Raw genomic sequence first — 15,476 nt, 5'->3', positions numbered from 1 at the left:
TACAGGAATATCCTTTATAGGTTTCATCTAAATACTTCAGATATTGGAATATTAATATTATTTTCCCCAAATGTTAGGTTCAGCTCCCCAGAAACACATTACTGCTCAGATCTATTGATTGTGTAACTGAAAAGAAAGGGAAATTTGATTTTTATCCTCTTTTTTCTTTCTCATGCAGGGAAGATTGAGTATAAGGGGCCAGAATTTGAAATGAGAATAAGCTGTAGCAAGAATTTAGAAAAAACAACATCCTAGTGTTTTTGTGCACACGTCTTCAAGGAAAAACTCAGTATATGCTAATTGGAAGACATAATGTAATACCTCAAGTTTGGGGTGGTAACTAAATATTTAAATAAATAGGATGGTGGATTTAGCATGTCTCACTTAGTCTAATATTTTTATTACCTATAAAATGCAATTTATCACTAATATTTGAAAGATTAAGAAAAGTTGCCAAAGAGAAAATATACAGGCAAATTTCAAATAAAATTATACTCAAACTAAGGTAATTTTTTGAGCCTGAAAAAGAACATCATTGAAGGTTAAGTAAGATCTTAGTTGTATCTGTGGCTATAATTTTCTTTGCTGTGGAGCTATTTCTAGAATGTCAGATTGGAAAAAAATTAAGAGATAGGTAATAAGTAGCTTTTGTTTTTTTAAATCTACTTTGCAATACTTCAAATTCATCAAATATAAGATATGGATGCATCCAAAATCTTAGGCTGTCAAGTTTTTCTTTTTAGAAGAAATAGCAAATAAATAAGGTGAAATGAAAATGGACCAAAGAAAGTTAGAGCATTCATATTTTTCTGGGCATATTGTAACATGCCAGAAATCACAACAACCTGGAGGTTGAAGAAGAAAGATCAAAGCTGAAGCTTAGTGTAGCAACTTAGTGAGAGACTATCTCAAAAAATAAAAATAAAAGGCCTAGAATATATCTTAGTTGTAGAACACCCCTGTACCAAAAAAAATCAAAATTCCAAATGAAGTATCCTTTTCCCTGAAGCCAATGAATACTTAGGAGTTTTAAGAAAATTCTGTGTATGTTGGTTTGGGCTGCCATGAGATGGCTCAGTATTCTAAGGGTTTCATATAAAGGAAATTATCTAAAGAATACCAACCTGTTTTTTTTTTTAAACAAATATTTTGTTCTTACCACTGAATGTAAAAGTGTTCAATTAAATATTATTTTATGTAAAACAATGGGAATATTCAGAATGAGTATCTGAATCAGCATATTTAAAATAGTTAGGATCTTCTAAATCACATTGGGAAAGGGCTCTTCTATGGCACTACATAAAAATTGGAGGTAATATCTTCAACCACTTATTTCTTAAAATGGCCTATATAGTGTCCCATTTTTCTCTGACTTTTTTTATATTCTATGCAAGGTTTCAATTGTCAACTTCCATATTTATATAATTTATCTCAAGCTGGTATACATAACTGTGTTATTTTTTTATCAGAATAAATTACTTGAGTGAGTAAATGTAGAGTCCCCTAATTTATAGGAAATTGATTATAAATATGAATATCGTTCTATTCTGGGGCTTGAAACTGGCACTTCATTTAGTAAAATTTGATAGGAGCGAACACCAAACTTTTGGGATCTGTACTAGATGGTATCAGAACTGAATTATTGGACTACTAGTTGTTGAAATATTGGTTGTTGAGCAAATTTACACATTTGGTATCAAAAGTAGTTGCAGAGTCAGGAACGGTGGCACAAACCTGTAATTATAGTGATGTGGAAAGATAAGGTAGTAAGAAAGTAAATATGATTCAAGACTCAGTAATTCAGAGACCCTAAGCAACATTGTAAGCCCATTTATCACAATAAAAAAAAACAAAACTTCTTGAAATGCATTTCAGGGGTAGAGTGCCCCTGGATTAAATCTCTAAATTAAAAAAAAAAAAAAAAAAAAAAAAAAAAACATGCTGTTTCAGAAAAAAGACATCACAGATCAGAATGTTAAACTAACTTCATGTATGTGTTTGTTCACTAGTGATAATTGAGACCCTGGTAAAAGGAGTATTTCCAAGCTGTCAGAGAGGCATTTAGGGTACAAGAACCGTTCAGAATTTTTTTTTTAACTGCTTATTATTCTCTCACTTTCTACTTTGAAATGAGCCAAGTGAGGATAGAGTTTCACAGTGAGAGTGGTTTTACAAATCTGGGAATGGTAAACCTGATATGTCTGTTTCCTTATGAACTGAGAGAGTAACAGTCTATTCACTTAATTTGCTTTTTTATTTTTATATTTTGTTATAACTTTTTGCCATGTGATTCAAGTTCACCCAAGTACCTAAGTGTTTTGTAATAGTTTGATAGTTAAAAATTTTATTCTTTTGTATTAGAAGTGAGTTGTGATTTTGTAAAAGTAATTCTTTTAAATACAGTATAGATTTATGTTATATTTAAATAATGAGAAGATAGACAACTTTGGTGATAAACATTCAAATAATTATGTGGACTGTTGAAAGTTTTGGTGTGTCTTTAGTGATCTCTTATGTCTTCTATACACTAAGGTGACCACTGTCATATGAGTATAGTTATTACTTACAATTTTGCTATGCATATTTCAAGTATCATTGATTTGTTTCATTGTGCTTCTTTTGAATATTCAATAACTAATTGCAACTATTATTTATCCTTTGGAATTTTGTTGGATTTTTTTCCACTTTTTTTGCTTCATTGATTTTCTTTACATGTGCTGCTCCCTGGGTTTTATTATAACAAAATTATCCACCAATTTTAATTCTTAAATTAAATTATTGAGGCTGAGGATATAGCTCAGTTGGTAGAGTGCTTGCCTTTCATGCAAAAGACCTTGGGATCAATCCCAGGCACCACAAAAAACGTATCTTATTGAATGGTTGATATCACTACCATTTGTGAAACCCACCTCTTTTAACTCTCATTAAAATTTGTATGAAATTAAATACTATGTCATTAATCTTATGATTTATGTATTATGTATTTCTTCATTTTTATTTCAGGAACCATTGACATTAAGGGATGTGGTCATTGAATTTTCTGAAGAGGAATGGAAATTCCTGGACTCTTCTCAGCAGACTTTATATGGAGATGTGATGTTAGAGATCTATAAAAACCTACTCTTTATTGGTAAGCCTAAATTTCATTCAGAATTTTTAATTCAAAACCAATATTTATTTTTCTAACTTTATACAGTATCTTATGATAGATTTTATTCTGCATTAAAAAGTTTGTTTCTTGTTTTTAGTACAAAGATTGGGAATTTGTTTATGTAGAAAAGGAAATATTAAAGATTTTTTTTTCTTTTTATGTTTAACTTATCTTTTCTAAGTAGTGCTCACAATGTAGAGAATGAAAATGGTTTCAAAGTATTTTAGAGTTTTTGTCTAGAAAAAAAATGTTTAAGAAAATAATTTTGTAGACTCTTATAGGATATTTTCTCTTTCTTTTTATTCCTAATAAGGGTAACATTAAAAAGACTTCTTTAGTTTCCAAGAAAATAACAAAACGTGACATATTACATCAAAAAATATTGATGTCTCTATGTAATCTTTGGTCACCATTTGATCTCCAATGAAATAACCTTGGGATTTGAAGAGAAAAGTGACAGTAGACATATCAAATTGGGTAGAAATCAATGAAGCAAAGATTACAGATAAAAGGTCCAAAATTAAAGAGGAATTCACATTTAAAAATGTTAATTGATAAGCTAAAATCTGACAGAAAATATTTTTTCAAGCCTAGGTTTGTTTCAGTTGCAATCATTAAAGAGCATTTCATTCTCTCCATTTACCATGCATATCAATTATTTAAGCTCCTTTGCTCCTTCTTGTTCTTCAGTGATCTCCCTACATTTAAATTAACATATTGTAGGAAAATCAAAATAAGAGGGGCTGGGGATGTGGCTTAAGTGGTAGCATGATTTCCTGCAGCCTGGGTTCGATCCTCAGCACCACATACAACAAAGATGTTGTATCTGCCGGAAAAAAAATATTAAAATTCTCTCCCTCTCCCTCTCCCTCTCCTTCTCCCTCTCCCTCTCCTCCCCTCTCTCCCTCTCTACCTCTCTCCCTCTCTCCCTCTCTCCATCTCTCCCTTTCTCTCCCTCTCCCTCTCTCCCTCTCCCTGTCTCTCTTTAAAAAAAAAGAAAATCAAAAGAAGACACAGACAAGAGACAGGAAATGTGACATAGTACAGAGAGGCCAAACTGCCAAGCTTTATTTATATCAACAGGTTAATTTAGGTCATTGGCATCACTAGTACATACTGTTTATTTTATTACTAGGCAAGTTACAAACTTAGCAACATTATGCAGCTTATTTCTCAGTTATATACTAAGTTGCAAAGTGCAGTGTTAGGAGTTTTGTGTAGCTCTCAAGAAAGTCCATTTTATAAACTTACTGTTTTGTGGACAGGTTTAGGCTCAGTGAAACATTGTGCTTGTAAAAAACAGAGTTTCTTTATTCCAAGAAGTTGTGTGCCAGAGATTATGTTTGAGGCTGATAACATTCTAGTGCAGAACCTTTTCAAGCATGGCACTGCCATAGCAGCTTGACATTGCACATGTATTTAATTACTTGACTAGTTCCTAGGGAAAATTGCAGGGAATTCTAAGGCAGGGAAACAAAGTACTGTTACCCTTGGGAGTTTTCTCACCAGAGGAATGCTTCTCTGCATATTTCCACAGTCAGAATCCCTACAAATTATTCCACAATGACTGTGAGGATATGCATAACCTGGCATTTATTTGCATTTGGGGGGTCCCTAGAAAATCTGCTCATTTCCAAATATCTCTAGGTTAAACCATTGTAAGATATTAATATTACAGGAGAGTGTCTTTAATATAATTTAAATATTTATTCAAATTTTTCTCATCAGAACTTTATATGAATGCTTATATTGAATATTCTGTGAAGTTTTTCTGCCATGTAATGAATAGCAGTATTTCACAATACCTGCTCCTAGTGGTTATGTAAGTATAGCTGATCAATGTGGTTCAAAGAAGAATTTTCAGGGCTAGGGCTGTAATTTAGTGGCAGAAGGCTTGCCTCACACATCTTTAGCACTACCTAAAAATAAATGAATAAAATAAATGCATTCTATCCATCTATAGCTACAAAAAAATTAAAGGAAAGATTTCTATTATAATACAATTATTCATATTATTGTAGGCAACATTTCTCTAATTCTTGTATCTTTCTTGAATCTCACTCTTTAGAGAGCTTTAGTGTTCATTATGTTTTATCACATTAGTGATACTGTTTTTGTTTTTATATCTATATGTAATAATTAAATAGAAATTATTATGACTTGTCACTTTAGGACAACATTAGGTAAAATTAAACTGCACGTGACCCATCTGCTAATTCTCAATCAAGTTTTCTATGCTTTTACTTACATGTATAAATATTTCCTCTGTTTTATATATAATTGTATATAGTGCTTTGATTATTTACTCTGCTTTTGTGCTTAATCATATAAGTATCTAAATTTTGTTTATATACACACACACACACACACACACACAAACAGCAGATTGAACTCAGAGGTTCTTATAATATTGAGCTACATCATCACCCCTTTTGACTTTTAGTTTAAAATAGACTCTTGCTAAGTGGCTAAAGTTGGAATTATATTTCCATGTTTCAGCCTTCCAAGTAGCTAGATTTAATGGTATATTCATCATCTCTCCATATATGCATCTGTTCTTTTGTCTAGGAGTAAGACTTGAGCTTTTTAAAGGTACCATGAAGATTTTACAATTATTTTATTTTTTATATATTTGTCAAATTTGTAATTGTGGTCAAAACTGTATATCTTTTCTGAACTTATTGTCTCATATATTTTAAATTTACTGGTCAGTTCTGTTCATTCAATTTTTTTGTAACTTTTTTTTTCTAGAAAATTTGTATCACATTTTTTCTTCAAACAAGTGCTCCTTTGTCTTACTTTTTCATCCCTAATGCCATTCCTTTTGGTCTGTATATTTGGCTACAGCAGATATCTCTCAGAAGTAGAATTACCTGGTATTTGTTTTATTTTATTTTTTATTTTATTTTTTTGGGGGGGGAGGTGAATTATTATTTTACTTAACATACTCTCCTGAATGTTGATCATTGTAGATATTATATAATTTATTATATTTGAAAAGATTTCTAACTTTTTCATTCCAAATTGCCTTCATATAGTCATTTGAAATGATATTTGATTAAGTTGCCACATTTTTCTCTTTTGAATGTTGTTTAATGAGAATAGGTCTGTAAATATATTTTGACCATCAAGTTGAGGGCTAATTGATATACTTTCAATTTTATTACTCATTGCTTTCTCACTTAACTTCATTCCATTGAATATTGTAGCTTTTATTATTTTATATCAGGAAGTACTTTTAATTTTTTTATTATGTGTAGTTATTGATGTACCAAGAATATTCCAAAGAATTGTTCAAATAACTTATTTGGATTACACAAAATAATATTGATTGTTTGGTATTACATAGTCTTCTTAGATTTTTTTGGGTGCTACTTGCACTTCTTTTTAAAATAGGTGCTTAACCACTGAGCCACATCAATAGCTCTTTTTGGGGAAGGGTACTGGGAATTGACCTCAGGGGCACTTGTCCATTGAGCTACATCTCAAGCCCAATTTTTAAATTTTAAATAGAATCATGGTCTCCTTCATTTGCTTAGCACATTGCTGTTTATGAGGCTGGCTTTGAACACAATCCTGCTGTTTCAGTCTCCCAAGCTGCTTGAATTACAGTTGTATATTACTGTGCCCAGCTGGCAGCTGTTTTTATATTTTATTTTGTGACAGTGCCTAGGTAAGTTGCTTAGGGCCTTGCTTAATTGCTGAATTTGGCTTTAAACTCCTATTCATAAATTTTGAATATCACTTTCACTTTTGCTTTCCAACTTATTATTTTATGTTATAAAGCAACTTCAATATTTTAATATATTTAACATTTGTTTTGTATTTTTAACCCGATCTCTTTGGAACAATATTCCATACACTATAAAGAAGATTGTCTCTTTAAACCTAATTATTTTTTAATGCTTTTTGAAGATTTTCTATTTTCTGGGTACTAATGAAGTGATATATATTTTTTTAATTTGCATCAACTGGAGATTGATGTATCCTACTATTACTGTGTTTCTTTTTATGCTGTTGAATTTTTTCCTGTGATTTCTTTATATATATAAAAAAATATGATTGAAGTTACAGCGTGCGCTGCTGGGGACTAAGCCTATTCTTTTGCATGTGGGGCAAGAATTCAAACATGTGAGCTGTGTCCCCAGCCTGAGACATTGTTTTTAAAAAATATTTTAGTATATAATTTCTAACTTTTATGTTGCTATTTTTTCTATTTTTTAAAATTTTCTACATTGATAGTTTATTAAATACATTTCAGGTGGATTTCTGGCATTAGTTAGATAATTAACAACATCAATTTTTGAAATCTCAATTACTAGTATTACATTGTTTGTTTGCTTGAGTTGATTATACTTTTTATTGTGTGAGCTATTATTTTCATTGGGATTTTTCTATTTAAAATCTGTTCAACTAGATCATTATAGTCATTTTGGAAAATATTTGGAAGTTACAAAGTAAACAAAAAAGGTGATGTGCAATGATATATAAATTTAATTCCATATAACTGGAAAGCTGAGACAGTGGAATGCCAGTTTAAAATAATTTTTAGCATCTTTTTGATAAACTGTCTTTAAAAAAGTATATAGATATAGAAATATAGAAATAGATATAGAAACATAGAAATGCCTGTGGATCTAGTTTGGTGATAGAATACCCCTGTGTTCTCTTATGAAATAATCCCCCCAAAGATAAAATATAAATAAAAAAATAAGAGATATTCATTTCCTGAAATATTTGAGTCACAGGTGGAGTCTGAATATGTTGAAGTGAAGGGCTATGATTTGACATTGTTGTAGTAATATTAGTCAGTTTGCATTTTGTCCTCATCTGTGGTGCTATAATTTCTTAAGATAATTTTCAAAGTTCTCAAGGCTTTTGTCATCATGTTGTAGTAAATTCTATATGTTTCTTGAGTAATAATATCCTTGAATCATACTGTTCTGTGGCTATTTCGTCTCACTTTGATAAAGTTTTATATAATTGCAGAGTTATTCACCATAGTAAGTGAAATAACTTCCTGTTATTTTTTAGGTATGTCTTCTAATCAAAACCAAGAATTTTCAGGAGAGCAAGAAATACAATATTTTTTGCAAAACTTGAAAAAGCAAAGGTATGGAAAGCAGGACAGTTAATACTTGGTTTTAAACAAGAAATTGAAATTGAAAGAGAGGGAAGTTCATAAAATTTGTCTTAATGAATGGAAAAAATACATGAAAATTATTTATTCAGAAAATTACAAGTTCATCAGGTTATATTATTACAAACATCTCAGAAGACTGACTGCTCAACTAGTGCCATTCAGTTTTCTTTGGTTAAAACTTTAAATTACATTATTGTAATTGTAAAATTTTTACTACTCAGTATTTTTTGTAAAACCACTTGCAATACACAATATTTTAAATTGCAAAAACATGTATCAAATTACATTTACACAATGTTTACAGGGCATTATGAAGCTGTATCTTAAAAATACCTTTAGAAAAATAAAGACAACCAGTTTGCTCAGCTTTAGAAATAAGATTAGAATAGAAATAGGCATTTTAATTAAAAAAACTCAAAAAGTTATAAAATGCTTATAGTCAGTTATGTTTTAAAAACTTTTAATAATCTCGACATAAGCGCAGGATAGAGAAAAGTGTACAGATCATTATTTTAAAGTTGCAGCATTCTAATCTGTCTTTCTTATAAAGTAATAAAAAGATTTTCTACACAGTATAGACAGATTGTCTAATTTAAACACATGCATAGTATTTCTACTTAAAAGAAATACATGCTGATTAAGGAAATGCTGAAACAAGTCTTACTAAGACATTTCTGTTGAAAAGAACAATTCAGTAATTAAATGTGCTTACAGGGAAAGTTTGGTAGGTATTGTGTTTAAATGCAATAATAATTAAGCAAAAGAGAAGAAGAAGATAAACAGTTTAATATTTCTAAAACACATCAAATAAGCATACAGCTCATCTATCATGTATGACAATCGAAACACAGGAAAGTCTCAGGAACTTCTAGCACAGTCTCCCAGAAAACCCACAGCCCAAATGGCTTGCAGGAATGCATCACACCCCAAAAGCGGAGATGAGGGTCTTGTGAGAATTGCGGAAGACTTCTGACACTTTTCTGGGCTCGTGCTAAGAGGTAGAAAACATGCCTGGGACAGAAGTACTAGGGCCGGTGTGGGGCAAATGAAGAACAATGAAGGGCATAAGCTAATAATTGTAAAACTCTTTGAGAAAAGTAAAGCAGCCACAGTGGTGAGGTAAGACCACCTTTGAATGAGAAATGGCTTACTATGAAACTTAACCTCTGTAAGAAAAAAAAAAGATCTATAATTTCTTTGTCATTTCATGATTCTGTCTATCATTGCAGAAGCCCACTTTTGTAGACCCTTCTCCATGAAACTTGATTTGAGTCAAAGGTGCTTGTAAATAATTATTTATAATTTTAATTCAACTTGAAGCAGTCTTTGTGTAGTTACCAATATATTTATGGCTCATAAGTTAGCATAATAACTCCATGTCATGGGACATCAAGCATCCCACCTGAGAAATTTCTTTTTTAGAAGGTTATGAGCCATCTGAAAAAATATATATCTGAAATAATTAGTAAAGGAATATAAGACCAGGCAAGAACTTATGTTAAAAGAGGTAAAACATCTTATAGATTCCCTAGACCACATAAGTTCTGAAAAATAATTTCTAGATAATTTTTCCGGTTCTTTATTTAAGGAAGTGTGCATCAAAGTAGGAATAAGATTTCAAAAGGAAGAGTATTTCTTGAGACAGGTTGATTCGCATTCTGACATGTCTCACCATCTCTGTGATGCTATGTGGCTCCAATGGATGATACCATTTCCAATGCCATGCTGAATTTAGACAAAACTAGGTAGTACATAAAATGTACTGGATAGTCTTAAACCAGCTGGATTTCAACTGTGAGTTCTCAGATACCAGATTTTTTTCCCTAAAGGCTTCCATGCTTTTTAAAAAAATTTCATGCAGTTTATAGATATCTTTCAGCAGCTCCATCTGACATGCACTGCTTCATCTTTTATATTAACAGGGATTTTGACAAGACTCCAAGTGAATATTCCAAAAGATCTTTGGACTTTGTGGTTTTGGGTGGAATGGAAAAAACATTCCAAGTGTGAGAAACAGAGACTTTCTGGATCCTATACATGTCCCTAATGAACTAAATCCTGTTGCCATTAGATTTTTCTGAGGCCAAGCACTACTTATCTGTGCATCTCAAGGAATATGTTTTCAACAAATCAAAAGTATTCTCTAATTAATTTCAGTAAGCTAGTTACATAGAAAGAATTTTAAAAACACCCTCAGTGATAGATATTTTTGTTGGAAAGTTGAGCAGCTCAGCTCACATGGAGTTTGCTCTTTGGCTTAATGAAGAATGCTCTGGCACATCAGGGCCATGATTATGTCCCAGTGCCTGCAGGATTCCCAGCAAATTAAAACTAGACAATAGTGTGTTGGAGGCAAGGTGGAACTCTAGGGATGTGGGGCATTGGCTAAGCTGGAGAGAGACAACAACACATATGGCAGTACAATTTGAGGACCTGTGTGTGCTTTTAAATATATTTGCACAGCATTTTGTAATTATACCCTTCCTCTAGAAAATGAAACATTTCCTATGGAGTCTATTTCATGCTTTTTAGTCACTGGAATAATTAAAAATGCACTATTGAGTAAATATCCACAAATATTTCTTTAGACAGGATAGAAGAAAAAGAAGGAGAAGAAGAAGAAAAAAAAATTCTGAGTTTTATTAGTTTGTCTGACTGTTACTTTACAAAAATGATGAAATGAACAGTTTCTCCTTGTGGCAATGCATGAAATTATAATGAATGTGAGAGTATTTGTACTTACCTAATATTGCTTAATTTAAAAGTAGACGTAGATACTCAGAAAGACCTATATTTACGATAAATCTTTTAGGACCTATAGACAGTCTCTACCCTAGGTAATTAGCAATATAATAGATTTGGTGTAAAACAATGTAAATTCTGTGAAAGTAATTAAAATTTTCTTTTTTTTTAATTCTAGAAATCACCCATAACATGGTTTAAAAGAGCTTTACAATGAGAAAAGTGTAAATTTTTTTAATCCATACCCAAAATTTATTTATTCAAGCTTTTATAATCAAGAGACAAATTACAGATATAAGGTATGTGAAAGCATTTTTAATAAAACTAGAAGAATTCCTGAACTCCAGAAAATTAATATTGGTGGGAAGCTCTACAAGTTAAAAAAATATGTAAAATCATTTAAAAATTCCTCAATTCTTTATCAGAGCAGTGATAAATCCTCCATAAGTAAAGAATGTAAAAAATATTTTAATCAAATTCTATTTGTTACTAAAAACAATAGGTTTTACAAAGGAGATAAACCTTACAAATTAAAGAAATGTGAAAATGTCTTTAAGTGTTGGTCAAACCTCTTTAAACACTATAGTAATCATACTGGAGAGAAAATCTGGAAATGTAAAAAAAGTGTCAATGCTTTTAATCAAAAATCACACCTTACTGAACACCAGAAACTTCATACAGGAGAAAAGCTATACAAATGTGAAGAATGTGGCAAAGCTTTTTATCAAAGTTCACACCTTACTGGACACCAGAGACTTCATACTGGAGAAAAGCCAAACAAATATAAAGAATGTGGCAGAGCTTTTAATCGAAAATCACACCTTACTGAACACCAACGACTTCATATCGGAAAAAAGCCAGACAGATGTAAAGAATGTGGCAAAGCTTTTAATCAAAAATATTGCCTTACTCAACACCAGAAAATTCATACTGGAGAAAAGCCATACAAATGTAAAGAATGTAGCAACACTTTTAATAAAAAATCAAAACTTACTCAACACCAGAGACTTCATACTGGAGAAATGCCATACAAATGTAAAGAATGTGGCAAAGCTTTTAATAAAAAATCACACCTTACTGGACACCAGAAAATTCATACTGGAGAAAAGCCATACAAATGCAAAGAATGTGGCAAATCTTTTAATACAAAATCAAACCTTATTCGACACCAGAAAATTCATACTGGAGAAAAGCCATACAAATGTAAATCATGTGAAAAAGCTTTTAATCGAAAATCACACCTGACTGAACACCAGAGACTTCATACTGGAGAAAAGCCATACAAATGTGAAGAATGTGGCAAAGCTTTTAACCAAAAATCACAACTTACTAGACACCAGAAAATTCATCCTGGAGAAAAGCCATATAAATGTAAAGCATGTGGCAAAGCTTTTAACCAAAAATCACAACTTACTAGACACCAGAAAATTCATCCTGGAGAAAAGCCATATAAATGTAAAGCATGTGAAAAAGCTTTTAATCGAAAATCACACCTGACTGAACACCAGAGACTTCATACTGGAGAAAAGCCATACAAATGTAAATCATGTGGCAAAGCTTTTAATAAAAAATCACACCTTACTGAACATCAGAGACTTCATACTGGAGAAAAGCCATACAAATGTAAAGAATGTGGCAACACTTTTAATCAAAAATCAAAACTTACTCAACACCAGAGACTTCATACTGGAGAAATGCCATACAAATGTGAAGAATGTGGCAAAGCCTTTAATCAAAAATTACAACTTATTAGACACCAGAAAATTCATACTGGAGAAAAGCCATATAAATGTAAAGCATGTGAAAAAGCTTTTAATCGAAAATCACACCTGACTGAACACCAGAGACTTCATACTGGAGAAAAGCCATACAAATGTAAAGAATGTGGCAAAGCTTTTAAGAAAAAATCACACCTTACTGAACACCAGAGACTTCATACTGGAGAAAAGCCATACAAATGTAAAGAATGTGGCAACACTTTTAATCAAAAATCAAAACTTACTCAACACCAGAGACTTCATACTGGAGAAATGCCATACAAATGTGAAGAATGTGGCAAAGCTTTTAATCAAAAATCACAACTTACTAGACACCAGAAAAATTCATCCTGGAGAAAAGCCATATAAATGTAAAGCATGTTAAAAAAGCTTTTAATCGAAAATCATACCTGACAGAACACCAGAGACTTCATACTGGAGAAAAGCAATACAAATGTAAAGAATGTGGCAAAGCTTTTAAGAAAAAATCACACCTTATTGAACATCAGAGACTTCATACTGGAGAAAAGCCATACAAATGTAAAGAATGTGGCAACACTTTTAATCAAAAATCAAAACTTACTCAACACCAGAGTCTTCATACTGGAGAAATGCCATACAAATGCAATGAATGTGGCAAAGCTTTTAATACAAAATCATCCCTTACTCAACACCAGAGACTTCATACAGGAGAAAAGCCATAAAAATGTAAAGAATGTGGCAACACTTTTAATCAAATATCAAAACTTAATCAACACCAGAGACTTCATACTGGAGAAATGCCATACAAATGTGAAGAATGTGGCAAAGCCTTTAATCAAAAATCACAACTTACTAGACACCAGAAAATTCATACTGGAGAAAAGCCATATAAATGTAAAGCATGTGAAAAAGCTTTTAATCGAAAATCACACCTGACTGAACACCAGAGACTTTATACTCGAGAAAAGCCATAGACTTAAAAGTCATTTCCTGTAATATCAAACCTCATTGGTCACCAGAAACTTCATACTGGGAAGAACAATTACAATTGCCCAGAAATAGCTCTGTAGCATTGACTCCATAAAATTGCAACCCTTGCCCAAATGGCCATTACTCATTAGCCCATGGAAGTGGGCAGGAAGCATGATTGGATGCTTCACCTTCTTTCCTTCTGTGGACCTCTCCAGGTTCAATTGTCCTTTCCTCAGTTTCTCTGTATTGATTGAAATCAAATCATTTTTTTTTTCAAAAGCTATATCTGGACTTACAGGCCTATTTGTACCAAACCAACACATTAATAAAATTATCTTATGCCTGAAGTCTATGGTCACATCAATTTATTCCCCATAATCTCAGCTGGAAAGCATGGTCCTATGTCGATGTCTTATTTATTTAATTTTGTTTTGGTTGTATACCGAGGATTGAATTCAGGGGCATTCAACCCCTAAGCCACATCCCAGCCCTATTTTGTATTTATTTAGAGACACAATTTCACTGAGTTTCTTAGGGTCTCACTTTTACTACTAAGATTGGATTTAAACTTGTGATTATCCTGCTTCAGGCTCATTCACTGCTTGGATACAAGGCATGCATCCCTGCACCCAGAAATCAATGTCTTTTGCTTTGTAGTTAGTTAAAAAATTTTACTCAGGATTTTATGTCCATAAAAAGATGGTTTTGTCACACTTCAGGCATCAGATTCTGGCTTTTGAAATGTCCTGCATGAAACATCTTAGCTTTCTACATCAAATGCAGAGATCACAAATTTGAAACCAGGTGGCTGAGAAACAAAGATATTGAACAGTAAAATGCAACATATGTTGTGGTTAAATCCACACATGTAGTGGGTATGAATGCTCACACTAAATAGACATCAAGAGGCCTGTCCATGACCCCTGAGGATCCTGAGCCTCCAGAGAGTCTGCAAAAATGAGAAAGAAGCACACTACATTTTCCCACCTCTAGACATAGTATAGCTTTTACTAGACAGACCAGGGAAAGCACTGTGTGTCTTTGTAGCAAAGTGTGGCTCTGCTTGCATATATATGACATCTGTTTTAGAGAACACTGAGACAGTACCTGATAAAACATAGTTGCCCTTTTTTCTCTTAATAGAAAACCACAGCCCTGCAAATTTTTTAAATCAATAATTTTGTTACAGTTGAAAAATAATAATAATGGTTAAAAATGGTGTCAATGAAAAGCATTTGAACTAGTGAGTCCATCCTTCCAGTAATACTTACAAGGATACAGCTCTGTCACTCAGAAAAAAGTCTGTCCCAAGCCACACAGTGAAAGCTCAGAAAGTTACATCTTTTCCTGGACCCATCCTTGGCTCTTCAAATTGCTTCTTCCAAGTAAATGATGTTTTTAACAGTTAATAAAGTATGAGAAAATCTCTTCCACTGAAGTACTTCAGGTCCTCTCAGGATTCTGGAAGGCTGGGCACACTTTTCATCCAAGCAGCAGGGGAGTTCAAGGAAGGAGAATCACAGTTTCAAAACCAGCCTCAGCAATTTCACATGAATCTAAGCAACTTAGGAAGATCCTAACCCTAAATAAAAAGATTTTGGGATGTGGCTTAGAGGTAGAGAGCACTTTGGTTTGATCCCAAGTACAAAAAAAAATAAAAAAGACAAAGATGCTCAGGTCTTGTGGTCATCAGACTCAGTTTTTGCTGTACATAAGTCTGAACAATTGC

General features: G+C 32.3%; 2 protein-coding genes across 4 annotated transcripts in view; both read left to right on the top strand.

The window, feature by feature from the left end:
* The window catches only part of LOC144371484 (zinc finger protein 69-like), a 64,306-nt gene that overhangs the window by 36,055 nt on the left and 12,775 nt on the right, over positions 1–15,476 (top strand). For all 3 annotated transcript variants that reach the window (XM_078033789.1, XM_078033786.1, XM_078033788.1), the window contains exons 3-4: positions 3,004–3,130; positions 8,186–8,264. In XM_078033789.1, the coding sequence (XP_077889915.1) occupies positions 3,004–3,130; positions 8,186–8,264 (206 nt within the window). The remainder of the gene's footprint in view (positions 1–3,003; positions 3,131–8,185; positions 8,265–15,476) is intronic.
* LOC144371395 (uncharacterized) lies at positions 9,340–14,094 on the top strand. The gene is given in 4 exon segments (XM_078033727.1): positions 9,340–9,413; positions 11,302–13,129; positions 13,131–13,175; positions 13,177–14,094. Coding segments are annotated over 4 exon segments (2,520 nt in total). The 3' UTR covers positions 13,750–14,094.

The sequence above is a fragment of the Ictidomys tridecemlineatus genome, chromosome 16 (assembly GCF_052094955.1).
Source record: "Ictidomys tridecemlineatus isolate mIctTri1 chromosome 16, mIctTri1.hap1, whole genome shotgun sequence".
Classification (NCBI taxonomy): Eukaryota; Metazoa; Chordata; class Mammalia; order Rodentia; family Sciuridae; genus Ictidomys; species Ictidomys tridecemlineatus.
Note: the sequence above shows the minus strand (reverse complement) of the source record. Positions and strands in the feature narration are given on the sequence as shown.